General features: G+C 42.5%; 1 protein-coding gene across 2 annotated transcripts in view; it reads left to right on the forward strand.

Moving 5' to 3' along the window:
- Positions 1–11316: 11316 nt before the first annotated feature.
- The window catches only part of ACSS1 (acyl-CoA synthetase short chain family member 1), a 134815-nt gene continuing 129531 nt past the window's right edge, over positions 11317–16600 (forward strand). Inside the window, exon 1 of one of the 2 annotated variants that reach the window (XM_033936529.1) lies at positions 11317–11908. In XM_033936529.1, the coding sequence (XP_033792420.1) occupies positions 11551–11908 (358 nt within the window). In that variant the 5' untranslated portion in view covers positions 11317–11550. The remainder of the gene's footprint in view (positions 11909–16600) is intronic. The other variant, XM_033936528.1, reaches the window with a different exon arrangement.

Here is a 16600-nt window from a genome sequence, read left to right on the forward strand (position 1 = left end):
TGGATAGTCAATGCCAGGTCTAATCCATGCACCAGCACAGAATACCTGGATTATAGGCAGCCATCAAGTTTCCAAGTTTCCAAGTTTATTAAATATTTTGATTTATCGCCTATTCAAAATTCTAGGCAATGTACAAATTGTTCAAAAATTTAGGTAACATATCATTTAAAACATACAATAATTTGGGTAAAAAAGGTAAACTTATTTAAATAGATATAAATACATTTAGGTGAGATATTTCTACATATAATAATAAAACAAAAGGGAAGTTATTTAATGGTTACATTCATTGTTAAGTTTAATAATTCAAGGGAAATTATTCAGACCAGTGCTTGGATTTGCCAGATAAAGTTAGGATGGTCTTTATTTATTTATTCAGTTTTTTAGCCTGTCCTCCTAAAGGAGCTCAGAAAAGGTTACAAATCAAGTACGTAAGCATTTCCCCCTATCTGTCCTGGTGGGTTTATAGTCTATCTAATATACCTGGGGCAGTGGAGGATCAAGTGACTTGCCCAGGGTCACAAAGAGCAGTGTGAGGTTTGAGCCCACAATTTCAGGGTGCTGAGGATGTAACTCTAACCACTATGCCACACTCTTCCCCATCTTGACTTTATCCATACACTTATCTGATTAGCAGTCTGAAAATTGCTGCTAACTGGGTAAGTCCTGGCTCTGCTCCAAATCAACCTTCAGCACTGATCATTCCACAGTGGTCTGTGCTGATATTCAGTCACACAAACCAGTTAATATCAGCAGCTGAACCAGCACTGGGATTTTACTGGGTAGGAACCTTCGTAAGTGGTTCAATTCCTTTTGAACACAAACCCCCCCTCCCCACCACCACCACCACCACCACACACACACACACACACACACACACACATATATTTTTAAGAACAACTAATCATTTATAAAATAGAAGCAGAGAGAATGAATATTTTGGCCAACCCAATTTGCTTATTTGTACTTTGCTATTTTGTCACAGGGCTTGCTAGTTTTGTTGTCATTCCCCATACTCTGTCACTAAGGCCCCTATGAAGATAATTCTATAAAGGGACGCCTAGAAAGTTCCTATTTGAAACCTATTCTATAAAAGAAAACAGGTGCCTGCTTTTATACAATACTGGCATAACTTGGTGCAAGATATATTTATGAGCACGAGCACTTGTGCCAGCCATAGAACTAATACAGATGCTCACCTAGATTTGGAAGAACTTACACTATTCTATAAGTAAAAAAATTTATCAAAAAGACGTCTTCAACTATCCATGTCAGGCAGCCCACTGAGCAGAAGGGACGTTGATATGTCCTATGGACTTTGAGGCAGATTGTTTAATAGCTATTTATGCTCAGTGGGCTGCCTGCCATGGATAGTTGAAGACGTCTTTTTGATAAATGTTTTAGTGTATAATTTACGTCTTCTCCCACTATTTTGATTATAGTGGACTATTCTATGAGTTACATGTGTATGTGCCACTCCCATGCTCCATTCAAACTCTACCAATGTGAGTGCCCACTTGCAGGGTACACACTGTTTAAGATATGCACACACTTTAAGAAATAGTTATTATTGACATTTACAAATAACTAGAATACTGGCATTTATTTACTTAACTTTATTTAGATGGCTCCTTATAGAATTCCCTTCAGTGGGGGTTGTGAGGGTGGGCAGGTTGCTGTGTTGAGGTTCTGTTTTTCAAAATTGTGAGCTTGTTTATTGCTCTGTTATGCTGTATCTTTCTTTTTCTTTGACAAGCTCAATATATATATTTGATGATAGAATTCCCTTCTATGTATATCTCATGTACAGTACACTTCAACTCTACCTATTTTTTTGTTGTTGTTGTTGGAACTTATAACCTCTGCTGAAAGTCTGAATCTGAAACTTCAAGATAACAGACTACGTTGAGCTGTCCAACTTAAGAGACCTCCTCCCACCCCGCCTTTAAACTTGCAAACTTTAAGAGCTCTAAAACCAATGCATAACTGTAATTCTGTGTATGAAACAGGATCATTGTCATGAGATACAAACTGAACATGTTGGCCAGGTACAATGTAGGCTTAAGTAGAAAGCAGTGAAAGAGGCTTCAGTAGAATTTGTGGTATTGTTTAGGCACAAGCATCTTTCACATAACAGGAGTTTTGTCCAACCATTAGCAACATTATAGTAGCAAAACAAGTCTCAAAGTCACCCTTTAAAAATGGGTTTCCTTTAGTTACAAGCATACTGCTTTGCTACCCTCCAGACTGTGATGCAATAGCAAGGCCATAGAGGTTTGTGGGCTCCAATGAAAAGCTACCTTTGACCTCTGCCATGAGTTTCAGTATTTGTGTTATAAAATTGAAAGGGCCATAAGAATTGCCATACTAAATCAGGTCAAAGATCCATCAGGCCCAGTATCCAGTTAACAACAGTGGCCAATCCCAGTCACAAGTATCATGCAGAATCCCCTCCCCCCCAGCAGATTCCATGCTACTTACGCCCTGGGATAAGCAGAGGTTTCCCCCAAGTCTTCCTTGAGTACAGTCTGTTGATTTTTTTCCAGGAATTTGTCCAACCCTTTAAAATTCAGCTACACTAACTACTGTTACCACATCCTCTGGCAAAGATTTGTAGAACTTAACTATGCATTGAGTGAGAAATAATGGCCTATGGACTACTTGCCCTGGATCAGAAGCATTGGAATGAAACTACTATTTAGGTTTTTGCCAGGTACTAGTGACCTGGATTGGCCACTGTGAGGACGGGCTACTAGGCTACTAGGCTATTCTTACGTTCTTAAATTATCCAAACCTTTTTTAAATCCTGCTACGCTAACTGATTTCACTAAGTTCTCTGGAAATTAATTACATGTTGAGTAAAAAAATATTTTCTATGGTTTGTTATAAATCTACTACTTAGTAGCTTCATTGTTTGCCCCCTAGTCCTAGTATTTTTAAAAACAGTAAACAAGTGGTTAACATATACCCTTTCCATGCCATTCTGTATTTTATGGACCTGTATCATATCTCCCCTGAGCTATCTCTTCTCCAAGCTGGGAGCCCTAGCTGCTTTAGCCTTTCCTCATAGGGAAGTCATCCCATCCCTTTTATCAATTTTGTCACCCTTCTCTGTACCTTTTCTATTTCCGCTATATCTTTTTTTGAGATACGGAGACCAGAATTGCACACAGTATTTGAGATGCGGGAGTACCATAGAGCAATACAAAGGCATTCTAACATTTTCATCTTTGTTTTCCATTCCTTTCCTGATAATTCCTAACATCCTATTTGCTTTCTTAGCCGCCGCTGCACACTGAACTGAGGGTTTCAACGTATCCTCAACGATGACACCTAGATCTTTTTTCTGGGCAGTGACTCCTAACGTGGAACCCTGCATCACAAAGCTATAGTTTGGGCTCCTCTTTCCCACATGCATCACTTTGCACGTGCTCACATCTGCCATTTTGACGCCCAGTCTCCCAAGGTCCTCTTGCAATTTTTCACAATCCTCTTGCGATTTAACAACTTTGAACAATTTTGTGTCATCAGCAAAATTAATTATCTCACTAGTTATTCCCATCTCTAGATCATTGATAAATGTTTTTAAAAAACCCCAACAAAACAGTGGTCCTAGCACAGATCCCTGGGTAACCCCACTATTTACCCTTTTCCATTGAGAATATTGAACATTTAAATCAACTGCCTACTGCTCCTTTCCCACAGACTTGGAGTCTACACCTACCTTTTAACATACATACTTGGATAATAAAATCTCACCACACGTGCACAGGTATGTGTGAAAGCAGATTCAAATATGCGAGTCTATTGCTTCCTTTGAAAGGTATGAAGGCTCTGCATGCTCATGTTGTTACCAGTTTGTATGCAGAGGCGTAAATAGGCAGCAGGTAATGGAAAACTCAGGGCTCCTTTTACTAAGGTGCGCTAGCGTTTTTAGCGCACGCACAAAATTACCGTGCGGTACGCTTCTAGAATAACGCCAGTTCAATGCTGGCGTTAAGGTCTAGCGCGCGCTATTCCGTGCGTTAAGGCCCTAACGCACCTTAGTAAAAGGAGCCCTCAGAATGCACTGCTGGGAGAAAAAAAAACCCCTCTTGGTAGAGATTGGAGTGCTTTTGGGCTTGTTCCAGTGGAAAACCTCTTGATGCCAGAGATTCCTCCATTTACATAGAATTCTGACATGAAATCCATAATTTCCCATTCTCAACACTGTGTGGCGCTCCAGTACCATGTTTCTAGTGGGAGTTCACTAACATTTCTGTATCAGTAAATGTAAGGCAAGAAGGTACTAAAGAAAGGAGCTGATATTACTTTCAGATTACTTGACAGACTGATTTATTGTTCAATGAGCCTGGCATTTTAAAATAAAGTTTCTCCTCTAGAGATCTATTGACGGGTGCTATCTCTTAGACCTCTCTCTCAATAAGTAGTATTTTAGCTGTGGAAGTCCACCTGGATTAACTTGAAACAGTCACAAATGTTTTAAGATACAGGCAGTCCCCAGGTTAAGAACGAGTTCTGTTTTATAAACCGTTCTTAAGTTGAATTTGTATGTAACTCAGATCCTGTACAGTACACAGACTTTAAAAACATTAAATAAACAGTCCTCAAAACAAAGTACTGTAGTTTAATTAGAAAGAAAAGATAGGTTTACACTTACTTTTGTTCCTCATCCGTCCCACTGTTACCTCTCCACCACCACATCCAACATTTCTCCCGCTCATCTCTCTCTTCCCCATGCATCTGTACCTCACGCCTCTCCCACCACCGTGTCCAATATTTCTTTCTCCCTCCCTATGCTCAACAATTCACCGCTTTCATTTCTCCATGTGCACCATCTCTCTTTTCCTCTCACTCAGGCATCCATGACCAACAATTCTGCTTTTCTATTTCCTACCCACCTCAGCATCTCTTTCCCTCACTCCCTCCATTGTTCCATCCTATGTCCAAAGTTCACGCTCCCCTCCCTCCTTTCTTCCATCCTCTATCTGAAGTTTGTGCTCCCTCCCTCCTTCTGTGTCCCAACGCAACCTTGCATCTCCCTTCCTGTGCTAATGTGCCCCTTCTTCTCCCCTTCCTATCCAAACGCAACCCTCCTCCTCCCTTCTGTGTCTCAGCACATTCCTTATAAACCAAGTCAAAGGGTGAAACAAACCTTAGTCACCCCTAAGCGCCCTGGAATACTCATGGATTTTACCCTGATCCTCAGCGGCACCACTTGGAGCTCAAAACAATCTCATTGCTCCAAGCTTTACGTGTCAAATCGTTCATTGCTCCAAGCTTTACGTGTCAAATCGTTCATTGCTCCAAGCTTTACGTGTCAAATCGTATTCCAGGGCGCTTAGGGGTGACTAAGGTTTGTTTCACCCTTTGACTTGGTTTATATTGATTGTATACCCTTGGTGAAAAGTTAAGCCAGTGCCACTATAGAATTCAGCACATTCCTTGTCATCTTTCCCTCCGTTCTGCGTCCCAAATTCGTGCCTCCTGTAGGTGTTTACCTCCTCTGGCCAGCTCCCTCCTACCAGGCGCGCTTCTCTTCACAAAGCCGCAGCTGCTGGACTCAGAGGCCAAAGCTCTGCCAAACATCCCAAAGGTTATACAACACGACAACCCATGCAAGACAGAAACCCTTAACAGCTTCAAACCAGTTTCCCACAATGACCTAAAAATATAGTAGACTTCCTTCGCCCCACAACTTTGGCCCCTTCATTACACTCCTAGCAACCAATGAAGTATTCTTCGAATCCATCTTGCCTTTAATAAAGAGTCCCTAAACTCAGGCATAATACCACAAAGCTGAAAATCTGCTGTGGTGAGACCATGCCTAAAACCCTCCATCATGGACCCAGACAACCCAAGCAGCTTTAGACCAGTCTCAAACCTCCCATTCATCTCAAAAATATTAGAAAAGATAATGCTCACACAACTACGAGACTTTAAGGAGACAAACATCACCCTCTCCAACTTCCAATCAGGTTTCAGAAAACATCATAGCACAGAAACAGTGCTATTAGACATCGTAGATGACTGCTGGAAAATCTTGGATGAGGGAAAAGACGCATTGCTGGTAATTAGACCTAAGTGCCGCCTTAGACACTATCGACCACTCTATTCTCCTGTCCAGACTATATACTATCAGAATCCATGACGTTGCACTGGAATGGTTCTCCTTTTTTCTAAATGGAAGATCACAGAGATTATTACTAGGACCTTCCTTATCTAAACCAAAGCCACTCCACTACGGAGTGCCCCAGGGTGCTTTACTATCCCTACTCCTCTTTTTGAAGAGGTGGGCCTGCTGGCAGGAGGGAGTGAGCATCTAACATGAACAAAGTTGTTGGGGTGTTGAGGGTTCAGGGTGGGGTGTCAGACTTCGATATTGGGGGTTTGGGGGGTTCAGGGTGGGGTATTGATGGTTCAGGGGGATGTTAGGGGTTCAAGGGGGCCCCGGTAGCAGGAGGGAGTAGGCATCTCTCCTGCCACGCTTTAGAGGTGGGGGTGGGGTTATGGCCAAGGCAGGAAGGTGTGAGCTTCCCGCCTGCCAATTATTTTTTTTTAAGTTTTTTTTTGGGGGGGTGCCTTTGTATGGGATGGGGGGATCCCACATGAGGTTTTTAAATATTTTTATAAAAATTCTTTATAAGTTTTTCATTATGAATCAAGCATAAACTTGTACAGAAAGGAAATTAAAGCTAAGCAAATAGAAGAATAAAATTTTAATTTGGTAACAAGAAGAAATCAATATTGGCTTAAATTTCAACTCAAGTCCTCAATAGGATCCAATATGGATAATAATGCGATTTATTAAAGAAAATTATAAAATTAACTAGCTAGTTGGCAACCTTCCTTCGACTTGCACTCAGATCTCATCCTTTTCCAGGTGTGACGTAGACAGGAACGTCGACAGATGGAAAGGTTAAAAAAAGACAAATTTTTGCTTTCGATAATGTATTATGCATTTGCATGGATGACATAAATAGAAAATTGCTTCCAAGGCTGCAACTTCAGGTTTCATTAACAAAAATTTACGTCTCCTTCTCTGAGTATCTTTTGCCAAATCTGGAAACATTTGAATCTTAAGACCAAGAAATTATTTTTGCTTATGTCTAAAAAGTCTCAACAACCAGTTTTTATCTGGAGCAAGAGCTACTGTCAAAAGGCATGTAGCTGGAGTCACCAGCTCTTTATCAGACATTTCCAGCAGGTTAGATATATTAATCGAGTCTTGTTCTAATATTTGTTGTCAATCTTGTGCCTTATTTGGAAGATAGTAAACCCGAGTAAATGGGGGTACTGATTCCTCAGGGACTTCTAGAAATTCTAGCAGGTAACGTTTCAACATTTCCCTAGGTGCAACCGTGTAGCCCTAGGGAAATTGATCAATCTAAGGTTGTTATTTCTAGAAAAGTTCTCTAATGCCTCCGCTTTCCTTCTGAAGTTTGTGTTATCCTTAGTTAGTGTTTTGCTAATTTGTTTGGAGGTCTTTAGTTCTTGTTGAATAGTCTCTAAAGAAGTATTAGTGCCCTCAACTTCAGTCTTCAAGGTCTTAATTTCAGTTTCATGATCCTTAAGCTTCCCTTCTAGCTGCTATAATTTGGGGTTAATAGATTCTGCCAAATTGGCTGCAAGGCCTCATATAGATTCTAAGGTTACCTCCCGGGGTTTATTAAATTGAAGCAAATGCAATTGTGGATCAATATGCTTACCCTCTGGAAACACTCCCCGTCATATGCCTTCCTGGGTTTGCTCAGTCCCCTTTTATGTTGTTATATCCTCAGTTTCCATATTCAGACTCCTGTGTGTTAACAGAGAGTCCATCGCCTCACTCCCCTTCTCGATCTCCTTGGCCTCTGAGGGAAGGTGAACTCCGACCTCGGCAGCAGCTTCACCACGTGGGGGAGGTGCTCTAACATCAGGATTCAGTGATGTTTCAGGACCCATAGGGATCGCTTCTGACTCGCTTCCTTGGAGCATCCCAGACGGGGAAATCACCGACGGCAATGGTCTGCCCTGCATCCTCCTCATTAACTCCTCAATATTGCCGAGGGAAGTCATACCAGGACGCCACGAGGCTCCAGCAGCACTCTGTACTCTTCTTTTTGGCATCGCCAAAAATTAGGTACTTAGAATAGCGGAACCTTAATTTTTGAGGCAGTATTCAGAGGCGTATGGCTCAACCAACTCAGTGTGCTGCCATATTGGATCCCAAAGTTAGTTTTTAAATTTTTAATGGGGACAAATATTGTGCGTAACATGTACAATATCTATGTCCATTAAAAATTTTTTAATAACTGTTCAGTGCTTTTTTTAATGCTACCAGCACCTCCAGACCTGTTGGAAATTTCAGAGCGTTAAAAAAGGCGCTTCATTTTATGCATCTTGTGGGCATTGATTAGAGTGCTCATTTTAATATTGATGAGCTCATTGTAATGTATTTGCATACGATTATCGGAGGCTGCTAAAAACCACGGAAAAGACCATGAGTTGCCACTAAGCAATATTTTGTTAAAACTGGTTTATCGGCGATCGTTAAATGCACGAGGTCAAAATATTTAAGTAAAAGTAAAGGTAAATGCATATTTTGATACTTAAGTAAAAGTAAAAAGTATAATGAAAACCAAATTAAACATTTACTCATGTTAAAGTAAAAAAGTAAGGCCCGGATGCTCTAAACTCATCGTGCCTTTAAACAATCGACGTTAAACCAGATCTTACTGGTTTCATATTGAAGTATTTTACCCACTGATTCACATAATGGCTCACCGCAGGCTTTTCCCTGCTTTCTAGCGGCCTCCGACTCTATGTAAATGTAGTACAGCACTCCGAGTAAAGCTCTGATATCACCTGTTGATGTACAAAATGAAGCACTGACTTAATGCTCCAAAATTACCGGCTGGTTCGGGGGTGCCGGTGGTGTTAAAAACGAAGGTGCGTCTGTAGAAGGCACATTTGAGCCACGTGTGTCACAGCTTATGTTGCCCATTGCATGAGAAGTAGAACTTCATTATATTTGGAGGGGGCTGCCGATTGCACGAGGGGTGCACTTTATTTATTTAAAAAATTTTCATACCGCCAGAAACTCAGTGGTTTACAAAATTGACATACATAAAATATAAAACACAAATACAGTGAACAAAAACTCAATATTAGCATACATATAATTATAACATCAAATGCCACCCATGGCAATACTATCAGTAAAAGTCTATGGCAATAGCCAATAAAGCCAGTTGTCCCATCGAGGAAGACTGTGACTGCATGACGGGAGCACTTGTCCTGCTGAAACAGCGTAAAAAAATGTTTTCACATTTGGCCCCTTCTCTTATCATGCACATGTGCACACGCCTCTTTCACAAGTGTCAGTCGCTTTCTCCAGCAGATCGGATGGGACTTCCGTGGGCCTTGCATGCGAAGTTGAACATCACTCATCGTTTTTAAATCAGACAATTTACCACCACAACAGTGTGTACCCACAGGATTTTAATGGTGATTTTAGAACATCTGGGCCCAAGTACCTATAACAATACTTTTTGAGTAAAAGGTAAAAATACAGCAACTACAATGTCTGTCATCAAGAATGCTACCAGTTTGAGCTTCATCTCTGCTTTACTTACAGTGCCTTTCGGAAAGTAATTAAGACTGCTCTGTTCAATAGATTTATTTCCTAGTCAAAATACTCCCTCCTTTCAAAAACTATTACTCTTCATGCTGATTCTACACTCCCTCTCCAATTGTATTCTCTACTCTCTGTCTGTTTCAGTGTCTTCCTCTCCATTTGTATTCTGTAATTCGCTGGCCATCCAGCCCCTTCACTGTAACATGTTAATACTACATTGTAGTTCGCTGATTGTTAAGATTGTAATTCATTGGTCTTTAAGATTGTAATTCGCTGATTGTACAGCTTTCTTTATTGTGAACTGCCTAGAAGTTGTAAGATTATGGCGGTATAGAAAAATAAAGTTATTATTAATTATTATTATTAGTTATTATTATTAAAATGACCCAACTCAACTAACCAAATCCTGGCAACTCCACTGTTCTTATAGGCTATATTCATTGAACAGCAAAATTTAAGATGAAACGATCCAATGTTTGCATGATGAGTTTTGCAATAGGAATTGTCATTTACATCCTTCCACTTTTACTTTTAACTAAATGCACCAAATGTAGCAAGGTAAAAGGAGCAAAAATTGACAGAATTATTACTTCAGTAAAAGTAACAAATGTTCACCCAGTGGCATAGCGAGGGTGAGTGATGCCCCCTACCCGCCCCCCCTGTTGCGTGCGCGCCACCTTCCTTTCTCCCGTACCTATTTAATATCCTTGGCGTGAGCAGCATCACGAACTTGCTGCCCACGTCGTGTCTGCTCTACCACTGACATCACCAACTAGGCATGGGACCCGGAAGTGATGTCAGAGAGAAGCGACGCCGATGCGGACAGAAAGTTTGTGATGCTGCTTGCGCTGGGAAAATTAACAAGGGAAGGGGCGCACGCACCTGGGCGGGGAGGGGGAGGTGGGATGGAGCAGGGGGTTCGGAGAGGAGGACGGGTGCCGGCGTCCCCCACCAAGATGGCAACTGGGGCGGACCACCTCCGTCTCCCCTTACTACACCATGGGAAGGGGTAAAACAGGGACCTCACGGACCTTGCGGATCTAAAACCGCACATCCTTAAAAATCCGAGGTCTGCGCCACTTTTGAGCTCCGCGCCACTTTTAGTCTCTGGCTCTGAAAGAGCTCTCTGACAATTTAACTCTGACAGATCCTAATGCTTTTCCCTCCCTATGCTAGGATCCGTCAGAGTTAAACAGTCATAGAGCTCTTTCAGAGCCAGAGATTAAAAGTGGCGCAGACCTCGGATTTTTAAGGATGTGACGTGCAGTTCAGATCCGTGAGGTCCGCAAGGGAGCTGGGGGGCCTGAGCTGAGCTATAGGGAAAGCGAGGGCGGATTTGTCAATGCATGGACCTCGGATTTTTAAGGACTTGCGGTTTTAGATTTGCGAGGTCCGCGTTTTACCCCTTCCCCTACACCACTGTGTTGACATACTGCTTTACAAGTACAAGTATCAAAACTTTTACTTAAGTACAGTAATTAGTAACATTTACTTGGTTACTATACAACATTGATATCTAACCACAGACCAATGATAAAAAAAATAATTAATAATTAATAATTAAAAAAAATAATTAAAGGAAGAAAAGGGCAGGCATTAAACCAATTCAGAAAAGAGGGAGAAAAAAAAAAAAGCCCAGATCCCAATTACTAACAATAGTTCCTCGAGCAGGAATTAGCGAGCAACCACAGCTCTTCCAGTGTTAAGCTCAACAATGCACAATTGTTTGCAAGAGGTAATCAAAAGCACCCGGGGCGGCAGACGCTCAGTGTAAACAGCGCGAGGAACAGAAGATCCCATATTTCACGTCCGTCCAGCAGGGGGAAGCCCCGACTCTTCTTTGGCGGTTCTTTTTTTCCCCGGGAACTACTACTATCGCTTACTGTAGTAGTGCAGCTGGCCGAGGGGCGGCAAAAGCAGAAGACGGAGACATGGCAGCAAAGCTAAGCGAGGGAGGCTACAGGAAACTGCTGCAATTGCTCTTGCACCAGCGGCCCGGGCTCCCGCCGCGCAGAGCCCCGTGCAGGTTCAAAGCGCTGCCCATCAGAGGCACCCACAGCCGGAGCTCCACCTGGGACGTGCAGGCTTACATGCCCGAATCCGCGGCTTTCCCTCGAGTGAGGACTTACCAGGAGCTCCTGGAGATCTCCATCAGAGATCCGGTCACCTTTTGGGACGCCGTGGCCAGGGAGCGCCTACGCTGGATGAAGCCCTACCAGACCGTGCAAGACTGCGACCTCAGCCGAGGCAGGGTGAACTGGTTTCTCGGAGGGCGGCTGAACGTGGCAGGTAAGTCACTTCTTTTGTGACGTGGGGGCGAGCTTTCGAGAGATGCCGCTACTACTGACAGATCTTTATCCTTTCCTGATCGTGTATTTCTTGATAACTTCTGCAGGCTGCAGCCTCGCGAATGCTTTCACCAGAAAACAAAACCCAGCTCTTTGCAAAACTTGAAGTAGTTGCTTTTAACTTTGCCCAGAAGCAGAGAAAACTTTTATGCACTGGACAAAATGAAGGCTTTTAGCCCCCGCCCTGGACTTTGTTCATAGAGCAGCTGAACGTCTATTTCTTCCCTCTCGGCCAAAATCCCGTTCTTGGGCAAAGCTAAAAATATCAACATCTGGGATCAATTTTCATATTTTCCTTGCTGACACTTAGGCATTGTTTATTTTATTTTATTTATTTATTTATTTTTTTTTATCCCGGAGTGTTTCCATCTGCAAATTGGGCGTTTGTTTATGAACCGGAAAAAAAATATATACGTTTCGATTGAGTGAAAAACTTCTGTACTTGCAACCACACCACTTTCGCTGGCGGCACGAGCGTGGGCGCGCGCAGTCCTCGGCGTAAAGAGGGCCGGGCTTCTTTCCGTACTCCGATTGGCGTAAAGTCTGAAGGAACAGGGCGTTGCCTGTCTTGGGGAAGTGCTGACGCGCCGTCCTTTTGACGTGCGGCTGCGGGCCACGTGGCCTTTGCCACGAGAGAGCGGCGAGGTTGAGGCATGTGATGAGATGCTTAAGGATTGCCCCTCCCTCTCCTTTCGCAACGAGGAGATGCTCAAAAATCGAAAGTTCCGTTTTCGCTAGACCACTTGGGGAGTTCGGGATGTAGTTGTATGGCGAGGTGTTGTTTTTTTTTTTGTTTTTAAATCTTTATTAATTTTCAATTTTTGACAGCCCATTACAAATAATATAACATAAATAGATTACATAAAATGCACCATTCTCACACAAATATTAAAGAAAACTATCATTTTCCCCACCCTTCTCCCAATTAGGGAAGGGGTAAAACGCTGACCTGATGGACCTCACGGATCTAAACCCGCACGTCCTTAAAAATCTGAGGTCCGTGCCGCTTGTAGTTAGTTTCTGGCTCTGATAGACCTTGGTGACAATTTAGCTCTGATGGATCCATCTCAGCATAGGGAGGGAAAAGTATTAGGATCCGTCAGCGCTAAAATGTCACCGAGGTCTGTCAGAGCCAGAGACTAGTGCTGGAGCGGCTCTAAAACGAATCCTTTAAACCGGTTTCCTGCAGCCCCAGTAAATTAAAAAATCTGAGGTCCGCGGCTTTGACAGACCTCGATGACATTGTAGCGCTGACGGATCCTAATACTTTTCCCTCCCTATGCTGAGACGGTTCCGTCAACGCTAAATTGTCACCGAGGTCTGTCAGAGCCAGAAACTAACTACAAGCGGCACGGACCTTAGATTTTTAAGGACGTGCGGGTTTAGATCCGCCAGGTCCGTCAGGTCCGTGTTTTACCCCTTCCCTCCCAATTATTAATATATCAAATCATATTATATATTACAACATTATAATTAAATCATTTTTAATCTTAAAAAAAACCCCTCCCTCCCTTCCCCCCACCCTGGATGTGCAAGGAAATCTAAGAAAGAAAAGTTACATTACCATTATTGTATGTTAACAAAATCAGTCAATGGGCTCCATACTTTATTAAATACGTTACTAAAACCCGAACACTCCGCATGCATTCTTACATATTCATGTATGGCGAGGTTTTAAGTGTGATGTGGCGTTTTCTTCGAGCTGCCCATCCTTTCGCTATTCCGGAGACCAAGTACAACCATCGAATTCGAACGCTTTATTTGGTTATTTTTAGGTGAACACAATGTAGGAAAGGAAGCTTTTCAGAGTTCTAGTATCTATGTAAGTTTGCTGACTTTTCGGTGCAAAAGAACGCAAAGGAACGAACATGTGCGAACTACCGGTGATAGTATTGTCTCCACGCCACCAATGGCCTCAAGAAAGGTCATGTAAGGGTGAAATATGCTTTAAGTGCTCCAGCCCTACAAGCATGATCTTTCCTAAGGAAAAGTGCAACTCATTTCATCAACCTTGCATTCCTTGGCAACTTTGTTCTGTTGTACCTTTTCATTAGTTATGCATTTGCACTTAATGTGCTGGATTCACCCCCTTCTGCTCTGATTTGAGTCCAACAGGCAATCATGTGATAGACAAGTTGATGCCATAGGACAGGAGCCAAGTTATTTTAAGAACATACTGTACTTTACTGCCTTTAGTGAAGCAGCCTTTCAGAACTTAGGTAATAACACAACTTCTTTGTACAAACAAACAAAAAAAAAAGTGCACTAGGTTTCTGCTGGAGAGAACATGGAACATGGTGCTAATTCTAAGATATTTCAATTTCCTTCCTTCCTAAGAGCAACTGTGCAAATGTCTAGTATTATAGAGAGACGTGGGGTTTCATTTGCATAAATATATGCATAGAAGTCAGTAGGGGCTCTTGTGAGAAAAATATGCTTGGGACTGGCCCTGGTGTCCTTCACACTGCTGGCTGAAGTGGTTGTGGTGCCCTGAGCCTACTTTGTTTTGCAGTGTGTCCCCCCCCCCCCTCGAAAACTTGTGCAATAATTCCCCCCCACCCCCTTGCAGCCAGCATTTTGCTTTGTGGTGCTCTTGCCACTTTCACTATTCTGCAGGAAGGAGGGTAGAGAAAAAAACATACTCTCAGGAGCCAATGCAGAAAACCATGTTAAAATTGCAGCAGGAATCTGAAGTTCATTGAAAAATGTCATTCTACGTGGGTTTGGACTGTTCTTTTTGACATTAATAAACAGCTTTACGATATTTGTTGACTCTGGTCTAATCCATTGACTTTGGTCTCCTGGTGGAAGGTCCATTGTCCCATCCCACTTCCTTGCTTCTATTCTACATGTCAATGCATGAGCAATGATTGGCTTTTGCACTGACCGGTAGAGTGACAGTGACTTACTTTCTAGCAAGTTTTTTTTTTCAATTTAGTCCCCCCTTCCTCACAAAAAACAAACAAACTTGCCCTCCCTGAGTTAAATGGATATAATCCCTGGTGTCTAGTGGAGACCTCCCTGACCCCTCATCGAGACCCTTTCAGACCATGTTCCTCAAAAGAGGCAGAAGCGATGACCTCTGGTGCCATCATCTCCAAAATGGTGGCACCCTGCCCAATTTGTGCATCCTGGGATGTACCGAGTGTGGGGCTAGTCTGCCATGTAAGGAAGAGGAAACAGACTGAGCTGGAGGCAGGAGAAAGTAGCATTTGCTCTTGCCTTCTTGAAGTCTGGGATGGGGGGTTAGTGGCATTAGACACCAGGCACTTTTTTTAAAATTCTGATTGGGCACAGGGGAGGTGTGCAACTAGACATTAAGGAAACAATTTTAATGTGGGAAGGAGAGAGGGCAGTCAATTGGTCCTGGGGGTGGGGATGGGGAAGCTAGCCCTAGTCCAGGATATGTCAGGATTTGGGAGGGCCTCTTTCATACACCAAAGGAAATATGAGTTCAGTGTTTGCCTTAAAGCAGGAGTTCTCAATCCAGTCCTGAAGACGCACCTAGTCAGGTTTTCAGAATATCCACAATGAGAAAAATTTGCATGTACTATCTCCACTGTATGCAAATTTCTCTTATGCACTGTGGATATTCTGAAAACCTAACAGGCTAGGCGTGTCCCAAGGACTGGATTGAGAACTGCTGCCTTAAAGCCTGATGACTGTATCTATTTTCTTTTTTTTTAATGAGAAAGGGGATGGGATTTGATAGACTGCCTTTCTGTGGTTACAGTCAAAGCAGTTTACATATTATATACAAGTACAGTAAAACCTTGGATTGCAAGTAACTTGGTTTGCAAGTGTTTTGCAAGACAAGCAAAACATTTGATTCAATTTTAACTTGATATACAAGCAAAGTCTTGCTCCTGCCCTGAAAACCCACTAGACCACCAGGAGCGTTGGAGTTGTAATTGCCGCGGCTGGCACTAAAAACCACGCTACGGTTTTGTAAAAGAGGGGGTTAATTATTTCTGTAGTGCTACTGGACGTACGCAGCGCTGTACAGAGTCACAAAGGCGAGAGTCCCTGCTCAAAGAAGCTTACAATCTAAACAGACAAGACAGACAAACAGTAAGACGCATAGAGGCATATTTTCAAAGCACTTAGGGCCTGTTTACAAAGCCGCGCTAGCGACCCCGAAGCCCATAAAGATTTAAAGGGCTTCGGGGCTGTTGCTGTGCGGCAGCTGCTTACTCGGCTTTGTAAAACAGGCTGTTAGACTTACAAGGTTTCATAGTAACCTATGGAATTTTGTACTAAGTGCTTTGAAAATGAGTCCCATGTGCATTATTCATGTGTAAAAAGTGGCATTTACATGTGTATTACATTGTATTAGTATTTATGGATCACTAATATGCCTCAGAAGGAGTTCAATGCGATTTTACAATTTAGAAGAGTCTGGCCATATCCAGGGATTACATTATTTCATTAGGGTTTATGACACGGATAACTTTCCTTGTCTCCTTGACTGGTGCCATGAAATACTAGTACTTATGTTATTTGATTTGAATCTTTTTGGAATAAAAGGTGCAGTTTAACCCCATCCTCCTCAAGAATAGTTGTTCTACCCATTATTTCATGAGCGGAGAGTTAGGGTTGGAGCAGGGGGCATTCTGTCTTTTGACAGGGCAAA

The sequence above is a fragment of the Geotrypetes seraphini genome, chromosome 3 (assembly GCF_902459505.1).
Source record: "Geotrypetes seraphini chromosome 3, aGeoSer1.1, whole genome shotgun sequence".
NCBI classification, from domain to species: Eukaryota; Metazoa; Chordata; class Amphibia; order Gymnophiona; family Dermophiidae; genus Geotrypetes; species Geotrypetes seraphini.